Here is a 16774-nt window from a genome sequence, read left to right as displayed (position 1 = left end):
TCATTCCGGGAGTGGACAACTGGGAAGCAGACTTCCTCAGCACGACCTCCACCCGGGAGAGTGGGGACTTCACCCAGAAGTCTTCCACATGATTAAAAACTCGACAGGTATTGCGCCAGGTCCAGGGACCCTCAGGCAATAAGCTGTAGACGCTCTGGTAACACGGTGGGTGTACCAGTCAGGGTATGTGTTCCCTCCTCTGCCTCTCATACCCAAGGTACTGAGATTGATAAGATGGAGAGGAGTAAGCACTATATTCGTGGTTCCGGATTGGCCAAGAAGGACTTGGTAACCGGAACTTCAAGAGATGCTCACGGAGGATCCGTGGCCTCTACCTCTAAGAAGGGACCTGCTCCAGCAAGGACCCTGTCTGTTCCAAGACTTACCGCGGCTGCGTTTGACGGCATGGCGGTTGAACGCCGGATCCTGAAGGAAAAAAGGCATTCCGGATGAAGTCATCCCTATCCTGATCAAAGCCAGGAAGGATGTAACCGCAAAAACATTATCACCGCAATTGGCGAAAATATGTTGCGTGGTGCGAGGCCAGTAAGGCCAGACGGAGGAAATTCAACTGGGTCGATTCCTACATTTCCTGCAAACAGGAGTGTCTATGGGCCTGAAATTGGGGTCCATTAAGGTTCAAATTTCGGCCCTGTCAATTTTCTTCCAAAAAGAACTAGCTTCAGTCCCTGAAGTTCAGACGTTTGTAAAAGGGGTACTGCATATACAGCCTCCTTTTGTGCCTCCAGTGGCACTTTGGGATCTCAATGTAGTTTTGGGTTCCAAAAGTCACATTGGTTTGAACCACTTAAATCTGTGGAGTTAAAATATCTCACATGGAAAGTGGTCATGCTGTTGGCCCTGGCCTGGGCCAGGCGCGTGTCAGAATTGGCGGCTTTATCCTGAAAAAGCCCTTATCTGATTTTCCATTCGGACAGGGCGGAATTGAGGACTCGTCCTCAGTTTCTCCCCAAGGTGGTTTCAGCGTCTCACCTGAACCAACCTATTGGTGGTGCCTGCGGCTACTAGGGACTTGGAGGCCTCCAAGTTGCTAGACGTTGTCAGTGCCCTGAAAATATATGTTTCCAGGACGGCTGGAGTCAGGAAATCTGACTCGCTGTTTATCCTGTGTGCACCCAACAAGCTGGGTGCTCCTGCTTCTAAGCAGACTATTGCTCGTTGGATTTGTAGTACAATTCAGCTTGCACATTCTGTGGCAGGCCTGCCACAGCCAAAAATCTGTAAATGCCCACTCCACAAGGAAGGTGGGCTCATCTTGGGCGGCTGCCCGAGGGGTCTCGGCTTTACAACTTTGCAGAGCAGCTACTTGGTCAGGAGCAAATACGTTTGTAAAATTCTACAAAATTGATATCCTGGCTGAGGAGGACCTGGAGTTCTCTCATTTGGTGCTGCAGAGTCATCCGCACTCTCCCGCCCGTTTGGGAGCTTTGGTATAATCCCCATGGTCCTTACGGAGTCCCCAGCATCCACTTAGGACGTTAGACAAAATAAGAATTTACTTACCGATAATTCTATTTCTCATAGTCCGTAGTGGATGCTGGGCGCCCATCCCAAGTGCGGATTGTCTGCAATACTTGTACATAGTTATTGTTACAAAAATCGGGTTATTATTGTTGTGAGCCATCTTTCAGAGGCTCCTCTATTATCATGCTGTTAACTGGGTTCAGATCACAGGTTATACGGTGTGATTGGTGTGGCTGGTATGAGTCTTACCCGGGATTCAAAATCCTTCCTTATTGTGTACGCTCGTCCGGGCACAGTATCCTAACTGAGGCTTGGAGGAGGGTCATAGGGGGAGGAGCCAGTCACACCAGATAGTCCTAAAGCTTTCTTTAGATGTGCCCAGTCTCCTGCGGAGCCGCTATTCCCCATGGTCCTTACGGAGTCCCCAGCATCCACTACGGACTATGAGAAATAGAATTATCGGTAAGTAAATTCTTATTATGTGATCTGCCATAGGAATTACTAACCTGCCAGCGGAGGTATTTGTAATCCATGTGTCCTACGAATAATGACTTTGTAGTGAATGCATAGGGCTGCACCTCAACATCTGCCCTGGTCACCTGAAAAACAGAACGTGCTATATACTGATCAACTCAAAACAAGTCCTAGGTGTCTTAATAATGAAAAAAAATAAATGTGTTCAGGCCGTATACTATAATCTGGCATAATATACTCTATATCCTCTATACATCCAATAACGGTGCAGTTACACAATACAATGCTCATTACTAAACATTTTACACAAAAAACCCCAACAATACACCTACATCTACCAATGGCTTAAAAGACCTGAACTTTTTTATTGATATATTTAAAGTTAAGACCACCAGTATTTTTTTTTTTCACCCCAATTTAACTGATTACATCTCTTTAATTGCTGCTCCTAATAAATGTAGTCCAGCATTATCGGAAATTAGCAAAAAATATTAAAAAACCTGCCAATATTTTATTATCATCCTTTATTTGGCTCCACAAGGGTTCTGCAGTGCCTAACAAAGTAGATAAACAAACATGGTTTATAAACATTGCTGCGACAGTAGTCATAGCATTGAAATAAGCAGCGGGGTGGCAGAAACCAATGGTTATGTGCCATTGAACGGAAGTATGGAGTAGCTGACAGTATAAGTAAGGGAAGCTAAAGCATGAGGGAAGAAGGCCCTGCTTGGGAGAACTTGCACTCTCTAAAAGCAGGGGCAGCAGACAGACAGGGGTGACACAGAGGGGGAAGACAGTGAGAATGGGGTTAGTTTGAGAGATGGCTGGGTTTGAAGATGAAGTGGGTCTTGAGTGACCATTTGAAGTTTTGTAGAGAGGTGAAGAGTCTGATGGGGAGATGTAGAGCATGCCTGGCCTATGGCTCTCCAGCTGTTCTAAAACTACAAGTCCCAGCATGCCCTGCAGTTTTACAATTAGGAAATGCTAAAACTGTGGCAGGGCATGCTGGAATGTATAGTTTCACATCAGCTGGAGAGCCACAGGCCTGATGTAGAGCATTCCAGAGGCAGGGAGCAGCAAGGGCAAAATCTTGGAGGTGAGAATGGGAGGAAGTAATCAGTTAGCAGGAAAGGTAGCATTCATTTGTGGAGAAACGAGGGTAGGCGGGAATGTGAGGCAAAATGAGGTCCAAGATGTAAATGGAACAGGAAAGGGTGAGGGCTTTGTGAGTGTGAGAAGCTTGAATTGGGTTCTGAAGGAAAAAGGAAGCCAGTGTTAGGCTTGTAGGAGAGGGGAGGTAGAAGAGCCGGGCAGCAGCAAGGAGGACAGATTGGAGTGGAGAGAGATGGTAGTCACCATATAATAGATATTTTGCAAGGATATAAATTTTTCAGTAATGTGGCCTTCAGGTCACATACTTTCATATCTACTTATTTTACACATTATTGTGCTTATGTTGTACAAAATGCCTCCCAGAACTAGCAGTCACAGGAAAGACTCCAGATTAGAATGAAGCAAACCTTATTTATAAAGCTGGATTTCCCAACATTTGGATAGCCGCAGAGGAGCAGAGTGCGCGTGTTGGGGTCGATCGTTGGCAAACGAGACAGATGTTGGCGTACTGTGAAAAGAAAACAAATGTTCACAACTAGATCAGTTAATTGTTTTTCTCCTATGGGAATGTGCTTCTTTGGGGCAGCTAATTGCCCATTCGCTGCTATAGCTCAGCCCTTTACCAAAATAAATTAGATTACTACACTTCAACATGCAAATATTTTAGAACAAGGTCAAGCCTAGACTACAATACAGATCTGACTTCATAGACTGCACTGAATGTCAGCTCTGAAAGTGCATTTTTAACCAGCGAGCAAGGTGTACTATATAGTATTATTACAAGTCTGCCATTCCTGGTACACCCGCTGTAACAATAATCTATTGTCTAAGGCTTGCATTCTATGAAGATACCAGTGTCACAATTCTCATGTGATACTACACTATATATACTGAATATGATTAGTGCATGGGTACAAAATGCATTTAAATACCTTGCTCCAAATATTCCAGGCTCTGCTTCTGCCTTTTAATTATCGTACACATACGCCCCAAAGCCGCCCGCTTTAACTGTTTACAACGGTACAAAGAATCTCCGTATTTCATCAGCCTCACATAATCCTTGGACACACTGGAATACAATATAAAACAAGTCAGATAAGTGTAAAGAGAAGCTTTATATACAAGAAAATATAAAAGCAAGGAACACAAAACTCACTTGTCAACTAGGTTCTTGGCAATGTTTATTTGTCCCAATGCCAGTTTGTAATGGTCCTTATCATAAAGGACATTCATTAAATCTGCATAAAATGGATGCACGTCCTGTGGAGAAAACCAGACAGTATTCATATACATTGTGGAAAATCAAAAGTTCTAATTTTGCTACAAATATCTAAAACTCCTTAATATGCCTCAGGTTTTCGAATTTGAAAATAACTTAGAATATAGAGCTCATCAAATCAGCTTCCATGTGACAACCTTCCGACTCCATAGCGTCTACGTAAAAAGTATCTCCAAAACCAGGTGTGGCGTTGCCATGGGTTACGGCGATACCTCAAAGTCACATATTATGACTGTATGCATACTGTGTGCCCTGGGTAAGCGGTGCTCTCTGTCCGATGACTAATAACCTGGCCATGACCAGTATAGGTATTATAGTGCTCCCAAAACAAATATTTTATAAATTACTGCGTCACCTGGAGGAAAATAGTTTTTGCTCTTCTTTGGAGTCACATAACAGATAATCTCGTACAAGTCTTAAAAAGTTTTGTGCTAAAGCTGCACGCTTCACTCCCCAAGTAACCAGATCTTTCAGACCAGGTCAAGAAGTGAAAACCCTAAAATGTTATAGGAACGTCCCTTAATTGGACCTTTGTATCAATCAGGGCTGCCCCAACACCCCCCCCCCCCTCCCCCCAATCTACTGGGATACAGTTATTTGGAAGTGAGTGACTGATTCATTAATATCCAGCAGCAAAAGAGTTAAAACCCAAGGGAAGTTGCTGTCTCTTGGAGTGGCTGCCAGGTAATAAGTAGAAGAAAGCTGCATCAATTGTTCACTTTCATGCTAGGAGTGATCCCATTTTCTTCCTTTCTGTGGCCTCCCTCCACTCAGATATACTGAAACCTCAGCATAAGATTAGGTTAGGTTGTTCTGACTTTATTTCTTTTTATTTACTTGAAATCCACCTGTGCATTTTATAATTGTACCTGTTTTTCTGTATAACTTAACTCTGGAGATATTTCTCAATAAATCCTAAAATTTTATCAGTGTATCTCTGTAAATCTTAAAATTTCACGTGCCTGGAAAGACCCAGCTACATGTTTGTAATAACGGTGATATAAGAATCCACTGATCGCAAGAGTACTATTCAATGCTCTGCGTGGTGGCAGCTTGAGTAAAACCCACGTCACAAGAGCCCAACTGCATCAGGTTAGCATTTCTGAGTGCAGGGTGGGGTGCGGTGCTGTAACCCCAGGTAAAAATCAATCATACTCATAATATTTTCAAACAAAAAATATATATATTTTGTTTCATGACCGTATTCAAAAATGTGTTGACTTACATCCAATTTCGGGAAGTCTGTGAGAATCTGAGAAAGTCGATCGTGGTAATTTTGCTGAGTGAATTTGACTTTCCTCATATAAAAATGTCGAATCCTGTTGATCTGATAATGTTTGTGAATAACTGTTGGGGTCTTCCTCTGGGTCTTTGACAAAGTGATGTCTATGAAGTCCTGCAAGATACATGTACAGTATAAAGCGCTACACAGTGCTGACATCTCCTGGGTGGGGTTAATTCAGTATAAGAGCATCTTTTCACTGCATGAGGTTTGTTACATTGCTCCGTGGCTCTTGTATGCTGCCTGTTGAGTATTTCTAGAACCATTTGTTACAAGTCAGTCAAATAAGAACACAGAACTGTGTTTGCAACATTTTGGTTTTCTTTACTGACAGATTCATACATGAGCTGTCCACTAGATCAATAATCTACACTTCAGTTACGGCTATATCACCCCAACATATTTCACAGACATAAGAAGCAAATCACTGTTGTCGCTGGTTGTGCAACTGGTTGTTAATGCATGAAATGTATTAATAGACTTTATAGTATTATTTCTGCAATTCTTTAAAAATTAACCCTCAGACAATAGAACCTGCGAAAGACTAATCTTACCCTACAGTCAGAGGGTTATTAGTAAACCCACCCATCATTGTCCGTAGGTATTTATGTAGGAGCTGCATTAGGAGAACTACAACAGCATCATTTTCACGTTGTGGTATCACACCTAACACACACGAGCAGTGAATATAGCAGGGTTATGCAGTGATGGCAAAAACGCGCTATAGCGCGTATTTTACCCAGGAATTGATGTTGGGGACACAAAAATAAAAAACCGCTGGGTCCCTCAGGACGCGCTGTGAGCCGCAGCGCTGTTCTGTCCTGTGCTGTCAATCAGTCCGGTGGAAGGGACGGAACGGAGGGAGGAACTTGGAAGAGGCAGAGACCATGAAGAGTGTGATCTCCCGCCCTCCCCTCCTTCCCCCCTGATTAACAGCTGAGTCAGCTGCTGTACCTGAGGTGGGGGCAGTTCGGTCCCCTGTTCCCCCGGCTGGATGCCGCCGCCGCTCTCTCCGTTGATTCACTTCTTCTACCTCCTCACCCATGCGGCCGCCCCCTCCGCATTTTCCGCTCACCCTGGCCGCATCCTCTGACTCCAGGCTGGCGGCGGTGTGGCCTCATGCAGATCCACGGACTATACCCCCCGGCCTGACTACGCTGCTGCTGGCAGTGTCCATGGTAAGCGGTGGGGGCCTGGTCCCTGGAGGGTGTTGTTGTGGTGGTGGGGTTTCTGGCTGCACTCTCTCCTGCCTCTCTGTCCCTACCCCCTGGTGCCTCTGTTCCTACCTCCTGGTGCCTCCGTCCCCACCCCCTGGTGCCTCTCTCTGTGCCTACCCCCTGGTGCCTCTCTCTGTGCCTACCCCCTGGTGCCTCTCTCTGTGCCTACCCCCTGGTGCCTCTCTCTGTGCCTACTCCTTGCTACTTCTGTCCCTACCCCCTGGTGCCTCTTTCTGTCCCTATTCCCTGTTACCTCTGTCGCTACTCCCTAGTACCATATAAAACGTGTATAACATGCTCTACCTGGCGCAATGTGTATAGAACACTAACTGGCGCAATGTGTGTAATGTGCTCTACCTGGTGCAATGTGTGTAACGTGCTCTACCTGGTGCAGTGTGTATAACGTGTTCTACCTGGCACAATCTATATAACGTGTTCTACCTGGCGCAATCTATATAACGTGTTCTACCTGGCGCAATCTATATAACGTGCTCTACCTGGCGCAGTGTGTGTAACGTGCTCTACCTGGCGCAGCGTGTATAACGTGTTCTACCTGGCTCTGTCTATATAACGTGTTCTACCTGGCGCAATCTGTATAGCGTGCTCTACCTGGTGCAGTGTGTATAACGTGTTGTAACTGGCGCAATCTGTATAACGTGCTCTACCTGGCGCAGTGTGTATGACGTGCTCTACCTGGCGCAGTGTGTATAACGTGCTCTACCTGGCGCAGTGTGTATAACGTGTTCTACCTGGCACAATCTATATAACGTGTTCTACCTGGCGCAATCTATATAACGTGTTCTACCTGGCGCAATCTATATAACGTGTTCTACCTGGCGCAATCTATATAACGTGCTCTACCTGGCGCAGTGTGTGTAACGTGCTCTACCTGGCGCAGCGTGTATAACGTGTTCTACCTGGCTCTGTCTATATAACGTGTTCTACCTGGCGCAATCTGTATAGCGTGCTCTACCTGGTGCAGTGTGTATAACGTGTTGTAACTGGCGCAATCTGTATAACGTGCTCTACCTGGCGCAGTGTGTATAACGTGCTCTACCTGGCGCAGTGTGTATAACGTGCTCTACTTGGTGCAGTTTGTATAACGTGCGCTACCTGGCGCAGTCTGTATAACGTGCTCTACCTGGTGCAATGTGTGTATAACGTGCTCTACCTGGCGCAATGTGTGTAACGTGCTCTACCTGGCGCAGTGTGTGTAACGTGCTCTACCTGGCGCAGTGTGTGTAACGTGCTCTACCTGGCGCAGTGTGTGTAACGTGCTCTACCTGGCGCAGTGTGTGTAACGTGCTCTACCTGGCGCAGTGTGTGTAACGTGCTCTACCTGGCGCAGTGTGTGTAACGAGCTCTACCTGGCGCCGTGTGTGTAACGTGCTCTACCTAGTGCAGTGTGTGTAACGTGCTCTACCTGGTGCAACGTGCTCTACCTGGTGCAATGTGTGTAACGTGCTCTACCTGGTGCAATGTGTGTAACGTGCTCTACCTGGTGCAATGTGTGTAACGTGCTCTACCTGGTGCAATGTGTGTAACGTGCTCTACCTGGTGCAATGTGTGTAACGTGCTCTACCTGGTGCAATGTGTGTAACGTGCTCTACCTGGTGCAATGTGTGTAACGTGCTCTACCTGGTGCAATGTGTATAGGGTGTTCTAACTGGCGCAATCTGTATAACGTGCTCTACCTGGTGCAATGTGTGTAACGTGCTCTACCTGGTGCGATGTGTATAGGGTGTTCTATCTGGCGCAATCTGTATAACGTGCTCTACCTGGTGCAATGTGTATATAACGTGCTCTACCTGTGTGGTGTAATGTGAATTGGTACTGTTATGTGGCCATGCTCTTTCCCCATGAAGCCACACCCCTAAATTTTTGGTGCGCACTGTCCTTGGTTTGAAGTATGGCAGGGGAAGCACCAATTTACTTTCTGCCAAAGGGCACTGAAATGTCTAGTTACAGCTCTGGGGCAGAGTGTCCTGTATGCTACACAGCCCAGCAGCATTGTCACCCCCTCCTCCCCCTCGCAATACTTTTGTAGTGTCTAAATCAAGTCTGTTTTTATATTTGAATAATTAATAAGATTAATATGAACCTTCATTCCGATGGGACCCAGAAAAGGAAGATAGGACCCCAATTTTCAAAAGTGAGGGGTCCGTGGGACCCACTTTTTATTGGGCTCAGCGCGATCACTGGTTATGGAGATAATTACCTTATCCCTGGCACAAAACAAGTCCACGCTTCTTTTTTTAAAACTACAGAGTAAAAACTCTTTATGCTCGATTCAATTCAGTACAGATTGAAAAGTGCTGGGAAATAGCTCCCGGTGCTATTCAATTCAGCGCGCTGTGACACCCAATGAGAGGATTTTTTCTAGCACTCCTACAGGGGTGCGAGCAGAAATCCGACAAAAGCGCTGGCGTGATGCTGATTTCTGCCCTTAGCGCAGCAGAAACAGCATTGCGATGGGCACTTTAGACGTAGAATGCTGGTTCTCGCAGCAAAACACCCTGCGAGAACCGTCCTTCCCCAACATAACAGCGCACTGAATTGAATAGAACCGGTTGCTCACTCCTGGCACTATGCAATCCGCACTGAATTGAAGTGAGCCCTTTAAATGGTTTCAATAAGCAACCAAAAGTTGACATTAGCAGGTGGGCATGCTCTAAAAAAGCTACGATATCATGCCCCAACTCCCCATTTTAAAGAGGGCATTCCCTACTTTAAACTATGGTGATCACTTTCATTTCTTATATGATGATTAAGCATTATCACCAAAAATAAATTAGCAGTGAAAACCTGAATATATATGAAACCAAAACACAGAATCAATGCTATATTTACAACCAATGTATAACTTATAAACAAACACAGCATTACAGAAGGTAGAAGTCTCAATAAAATTTTTCATTCAAAAGTTGCAAATAAAAGTTAATGGATTGTCACTGTTTACTGGCATGGGAACTACAGGATATATACCTGGATACCTAGGATCACAAAGTGGATCAGTCATCAAATAGTGACAGCCTCTACATCAACTACAACTTGTAGTAAATGATCTGAAACCAGCATGAACGAAGTGCAACGTGAGGAAAACTTTACAAATACAACTAAATAAGACCGCTTCATATACACCAAGTAAAGCTGGGTACACACTAGACTAGCCTATAGATCAGGCGATTTGTCTTTTTGAGACTACTCGGAACGATAACTCATCCACAAGCGCTCCTGTGGGTCGTTCCTTGCATCTTCTCATCTTACTGTAGTGCAGTCAGATCAGAAGATATCGTGAATGATTTTGAGCAAATCGTTCAGTGTGTACGCACTACCCAATATATTATATACATATATATCATTAACAACTGAAGGTGGGTACACATACACATGCGATATACTCCATGAGCGATATCGCACAGTGGGGGTAATTCCAAGTTGATCTCAGCAGGATTTTTGATAGCAATTGGGCAAAACCATGTGCACTGCAGGGGAGGCAGATACAACATGTGCAGAAAGAGTTATAGGCCCTACACACATGCCGATATCACTGCACGATATGAACGATCTCGTTCATATCGTGCAGTGTGGAGTTACCAGCAATGAACGATGCGCGGCCCCGCGCTCGTTCATCGCTGGTGACATGTCGGCTGTGCATGCAGGCCAATATGGACGAGATCGTCCATATTTGCCTGCACGTCTATGGAGCCGGGTGACGGGGGGAGTGAAGGAACTTCACTCCCCCCGTCACTGGGTCGCCCGTATCGGCCGTCGGGCACCTCGGTGGCACATCGCCTAATGTGTAGGGCCCATTAGATTTGGGTGTGTTATTTTATTTCTGTGCAGGGTAAATACTGGCTGCTTTATTTTTACACTGCAATTTAGATTGCAGATTGAACACACCAAACCCAAATCTAACTCTCTCTGCACGTTATATCTGCCTCCCCTGCAGTGCACATGGTTTTGCCCAATTGCTAACAAAAATCCTGCTGCGATCAACTTGGAATTACCCCCAGTGTGTTCCCTTCCCTCCCGGGCCATCCGACAGTACACGTACATACTGAGCGATACCGCAAACGATATCGCTCAGTGACGTCACGCTGCAGCCGATCCGTACATGCAGTTTTGCCTGCTAAAATTGACATGCATGTACGGCCGACAGACGGGGTCGTTAACAACCCCCAGGAACATGCATCGGCCGTCGTTTGCAGCATACACACTGTACAATATTTTAGTCAATATTGCTTAGAAGGGGGAAAATGAGCGATATTGACTAAAATAACACACAGTATGTATGCACCTTTAGTAATGCACATTATATCATTCGGTCATTTGTAAGATTGCACTGCGTGTGCACACAATATAGTTTGTCCAGAGGTTCAAGGGAAATCAGGACGACCATTGCATCGTTACACATTGTCTAGTGCGTACCAAGCTTAACTATTCCATTTAAATACATGAAAACCCACTAAGTGATTATATATCCCAACTTTTATCTACTCAGTTTCGGGGAAAATGAGCGGCAAAGCCGTGCGCACTCCCAAGAAGGGGTGTGGCTTTGTGGGAAGGGGCATGGCTTTGCGGTGATGCTGTGATTACAAGCCACGCCTCCTGTGTCTATTTACTGCTGCTCTGCTTATGCAGAGCAGAGTGACAGAAGCTTCCCAAATGCCCCTTCCCATCTACGGGACACTGTGGGTCACGGGTGGGACAGTGCCCATAAAACGTGACTGTCCCCCAAAAATCGGGACAATTGGGAGGTACGTGTGTGTGTGTGTGTATATATCTATATATCTCTCTCAAGTTCAGAACCTCCATGTGGACATCTAATGGGAATAATAACCTGTGACGAGTGAGGTATAAACTTGTTATGAACAAGTTTAATTATGCTAATTCAGGGGTCCCATGAGTCTAAACTTGCAACCGAGTGCTGCTAGATCCCCACGCATACCTCCCAACATGACCCTCTTCAGGAGGGACAGAATGCTCTGCTCCTGGACTTCCCTCTTAGTGTAAGATTGCCCTCACCTGTGCTGAAACACCTTTCTTTTCCACCAACCTGTTCAACACAGGTGTCAGCAATTATAAATTAAGAGAAAAGTCCTGAAGCAGAGTATTGTGTCCCTCTGGAGAGGGTCATGTTGGGAGGTATGCCCACGTGTCTGTCACCCTGGCCCTGTGGACACGTGTAGCTGCAGCTGGGGTACCCCCGGAGGCAGGGGATGTCCGCGTTTGGCTGAGCCCCGAGAACTCACCTTGGCGGACGGCACCACCATGATCTTCTTAAAGTTATACAGCGCCATGTCTGCAGCCCGTCTGGTACCGGCCCAGCCTCGGAGATCGTGGAAGAAGGCAGGAAACGGGTGACGCGAACAGACGGAAACGGAACTCGGTGGAAACAGTCAGGGCAGCCATGATGGTCGTGGGCAGCTTTGCCCTTGCTTGAACTTCTATGACTGACGGAACATTTCAGTTCCAATACAGATAAACGGGTTGCTTATGGCGAGTGCTTTGCAGTTCATTCTTCCTCCTTTGTATAAACGTGGAATAGACTATTTTGGTACAAATGGCAATTGTACGTGGTTTATAGTGACTGTTGGAATGATAGAAATCCATCTATAATCTGTATTTCAACATATGGCTCAGTCACAAGCTGTGTTGTCACATACTGTACCCCCCAACTCTCACATACACAATCTGTTAAACCCTTAAATGCCACTTAGGGGTCTATTTACTAAGCTTTGGAGGGAGATAAAGTCGCTGGAGATGAAGTACCAGCCAATCGGCTCCAAACTGTCATTTTTCAAACACAGCCTGTGACATGGCTGTTAGTAGACGATTGGCTGGCCTGGTACTTTATCTTCGGCGACTTTATCTCTATCCAAGGCTTAGTAAATAGACCCCTTAGTTTTTGATGATCAGTCTCCCGTGGTACTTGCATGCAGCTCTTGCACTCTGTACATAAACAGTGGTGGGAGCTAGAGGCACGGAGATGGTACTCACCTCATCACGCTAATTATCAAATTCCTAGACATTTCTACCCCATTACCATCCTGCTGCACAGTTCAAACAAACTGTACAAAAGATTTGACTACTCTCATAGTATGTCCAGAATATTGCTGAATTTCAGCGAGCACTCCCGCAATCCAGTAAAGACAACATACCAATTCATGACCACTTTCCTTTTCGCGCTGTGTGGGGCCTTGAATAACCAGTCAATGGCTGCCAATCACATTATCATGTGCCGCTCCAGCTGCACAGTAGTGAGAACCACAGCACAGAGTATCAGAGTTGGAGTCATGTTGGTAAAAATCATGTTATTATACTCCCTGCACTTTCCACGTTTTCAGAAAGTAGATAAATATGATTTACATGTGCTCTATTTATTTTTGCAACCCTCTGAACATCTAAAGGTCAGATATCATGCCTATTAGGTGGACAGACATTTTATCTGACAACCCATCGGATATCTTTGGCATATACTGTGTTTTTGGGGAATATGCCACAAATATTTCCTGACATATGGGCCTCTAAGTTTGCTGTGTGCATTTGCGTATGAGGTCCCAATAAAGAGATAAATCAACATTTATTTGGCCATCTAAAGAGCAAAATAGTCAGATTTTCTCATACGTCCTAGAGGATGCTGGGGTCCACTTCAGTGGACCATGGGCACTTTAAGACTTTTCTAGAGTGTGAACTGGCTCCTCCCTCTATGCCCCTCCTCCAGACCTCAGTTTAGAAAATGTGACCAGGCAGATTGGTTGCACTCCAGTGGAGCTCTACTGAGTTTCACTAAAAGACTTTGTTAGGTTTTTTATTTTCAGGGAGACTGCTGGCATCAGTCTCCCTGATTCGTGGGACTTAAGGGGAAGAAGTAGGTACCAACTTCCTAAAGAGTTTCATGGCTCTGCTTCTTGCTGACAGGACACCATTAGCTCCTGAAGGGTACTGAACACTAGCTGCGGCTATGCGCTCACTCCCACAGCACGCCGTCACCCCCCTAACAGAGCCAGCAGTCAGAAGACGCGTGAGTATAATACCGGAGATCTGCCAGAGGGACCTCCGGTCATCGTGGCGGCTAAAGGTTCTGCACAGCGAGCGGGAATGCTGCGCGGACATGCTATCCATACACAGCGCAAATCAGGGTGCAGGGCGCGGGGGCGCCCTGGGCAGCATGAAAACCTACTCTGAACTGCCAAAAAGTAGTATATTATGCCGTGGCACTATCCTACATCCCCGCCAGTATAAAAAATACCTCATAATTTCTGAGGGGAAACGCGCCATTGCAGGGGGCGGGGCTTCCTCCTCAGTCAGCCAGCACACTGCTCAGCGCCATTTTCTCCAGTACATGCTGCAGGGGAAGAAACGCTGGTCCTCCTCCACTTCTGAACCAAGTATCAGGGTGTAAATAAGGGGGGGGGGGCACAGTGTAATTGGGTGCTGTTTTGTCAAATTGGCAGTATAAAAGCGCTACAGGTCGCTGTGCACATTTTATATACACAGGGATTTTGGTCATTAGCACTGAGTTGTGAACTGGCAACTCTTTCTGTGTCCTTCTGACAGATTTTACTGTGGGTCTGTCCCCTATAAGCCCCGGAGTGTCTGTGGTGTGTTTGTGCACGTGTGTGACATGTCTGAGGCAGGGAGCTCTTCCCCTGAGGGAGCCATTTTAGGGACACAGAGTTGTAATGTGGTGGCGCAGCCGGCACACCATGAGCCTGATGGGTGAAAGAATTGCGAGATAGTGTGAATCATATCAGTAAAAGATTGGATAAGTCTGAGTCTCATGCAGAAAACTGGAGAAAATCAGTCGAAGATGTGATTTTTAGTACTTCTGCCTTTTCATCCACAGGGGACCCCTCTGGGTTACATAAAAGATCATTTGCACATGTAGTACAAACTGATACCGACACAGACTCCGACTCCTGTGTCGACACTAGTGATTCCAGTGGAATAGATCCAAAGTTAGCAAAAAACATTCAGTACATGATTATTGCTATAAAGGAGGTGTTAGAAGTTACAGAGCCCCCTCCTTTACCACAGGAGAAGGCTTACTTTTATAAAGAAAAGAAAATTTAATAACTTTCCCTCCATCTCATAAGCTGAACACACTCTTTGAGGGAGTTTGGGCTAACCTTGAAAAGAAATTTCAGATTCCCAAAAGGATTCAGGTAGCTTACCCTTTTCCTGCAGAAGACAGGAAAAGGTGGGAGTCACCTCCTGTCGTAGACAGTGCCCTGTCAAGGTTAACTAAGAAGGTGATTCTCCCTGCGCCTGGGACGGCTTCACTGAATGAGCCAGCAGACCGCAAGTTGGAGACTACGTTGAAATCTATTTATGTAACCAATGGGACACTACTCAGGCCTACCATTGCCTGTTCGTGGGTGAGTAGTGCTATTGAAAAGTGGTCAGAAAACCTGTCCTCAGACATTGACACAATAGAGACGAGATACTCCTAAAGTTAGGTCATATCAAGGACGCTGCTGCATATATGCTAGAAGCCATGAAAGATATTGGTCTCTTGGGATCAAGAGCCGCTACCATGGTGATTTCAGCACGTAGGGCGTTGTGGATTCGCCAATGGAATGCTGATGCAGATTCCAAAAGGAATATGGAGGCTCTCCCGTACAAGGGCGAGGCCCTGTTTTGAGACGCGCTGGATGCCTTGGTTTCTGCGGCTACCGCAGGTAAGTTGACATTCTTGCCCAATGCTCCTCCGCCGGCTAAAAAGACACATCATTCTCAGATGCAGTCCTTTCGGCCTAATAAATACAAAAAGGCCAAAGGTTCCCCTTTCTTTGCAGGTAAAGGAAGGGGAAATGGAAAAAAGTCCACAGCGTCTACAGGATCACAGGAGCAGAAGTCAACCTCTGCTTCTGCCAAATCTTCAGCATGACGCTGGGGCTCCCTTGCGGGAGTCCGCTCAGGTGGGGGCACGTCTGAGACTCTTCAGTCAGATTTGGGTTCAGAAAAAGAGATATTACCACCTAAACGCGCTGTCCAATCAAATATAAAATATATTGTGCGGCACTATATTGACCAGTTGTGTAATCTAATCCGGCATAATCACGGATATATCTATCTGAAGGACAATCGCTAACGATAATTGTGAATGAGGGAGGATTTATGCTTATTGAATCCTTTTTCTGTATATGATACATCTAAACGTATTACACTATATGGTCTCTCTATTTATTTTCTATAAACCTGTGATACACTGAGGATCCATCCTTCAGAAGGGCCCTGTATGACGACCACTGAGAGGATTTGACATCACCTTAATATATAGAAGTTAAGGAAATTGGGTATTCGTGCTTGAAGAACTTCTCCTATAGAGACATCCCGCCAGTGGATCTTCGATGTGAAAAAAACCCTCCACGAACATTTGACTTCCCTTGTCCACGTGAGTACGGTGTGTACCCCGTGGAATCCTCCGTTTTTAAGAATCTCCTTATGTTTAATTTTTCCTCTCAAGACTAGAGACTTTCTTCTTTTTTCTCATCAATTGGGACATTGAACATTTACTCCTCATCGCTGGGATATTCCCATTTATGTTTATGTTGGTGCTTTTAATTTGATTGGACAGCGCGTTTAGGTGGTAATATCTCTTTTTCTGTACATTTGCGTTTCTGGAGATTGTGTGACATCTCCTTTTACCTACCTTTTGCAGCAGTCCAGAGGGCGCGGCAGGATTTTTTCCAATTTCCTACCCCATAGATTTGGGTTCAATCTGGCCTGGACCCGTGGGTCTTACAAATTGTGTCCCACTGGTACAAGCTGGAGTTTCAGGACATTTCCCCATGCCGATTTTTCAAATCGGCCTTACCAGCTTCTATCCCAGACAGGGATGTAGTAGCAGCAGCAATCCAAAAATTGTGTCAGGATCTGGTCATTGTCCTGGTTCCCCTGTTACAACAATGGCAG

The 16774-nt window shown here is 45.7% G+C and overlaps 1 protein-coding gene across 1 annotated transcript in view; it reads right to left on the bottom strand.

Annotated features, from left to right (window-relative positions):
- GTPBP4 (GTP binding protein 4) overlaps positions 1–12254 on the bottom strand; it is a 44655-nt gene extending 32401 nt beyond the window's left edge. Inside the window, exons 1-6 of the mRNA XM_063921937.1 lie at positions 12106–12254; positions 5577–5747; positions 4229–4332; positions 4005–4141; positions 3480–3580; positions 1992–2084 (exon numbers count right to left, since the gene is read on the bottom strand). Coding sequence (XP_063778007.1) covers positions 1992–2084; positions 3480–3580; positions 4005–4141; positions 4229–4332; positions 5577–5747; positions 12106–12153 — 654 coding nt within the window. The 5' untranslated portion in view covers positions 12154–12254. The remainder of the gene's footprint in view (positions 1–1991; positions 2085–3479; positions 3581–4004; positions 4142–4228; positions 4333–5576; positions 5748–12105) is intronic.
- Between the last annotated feature and the right edge of the window lie 4520 nt (positions 12255–16774).

This window comes from Pseudophryne corroboree, chromosome 5 (assembly GCF_028390025.1).
Source record: "Pseudophryne corroboree isolate aPseCor3 chromosome 5, aPseCor3.hap2, whole genome shotgun sequence".
NCBI lineage: Eukaryota > Metazoa > Chordata > Amphibia > Anura > Myobatrachidae > Pseudophryne > Pseudophryne corroboree.
The sequence above is the reverse complement of the archived record's forward strand: the minus strand, read 5'-3'. Positions and strand labels throughout refer to the sequence as shown.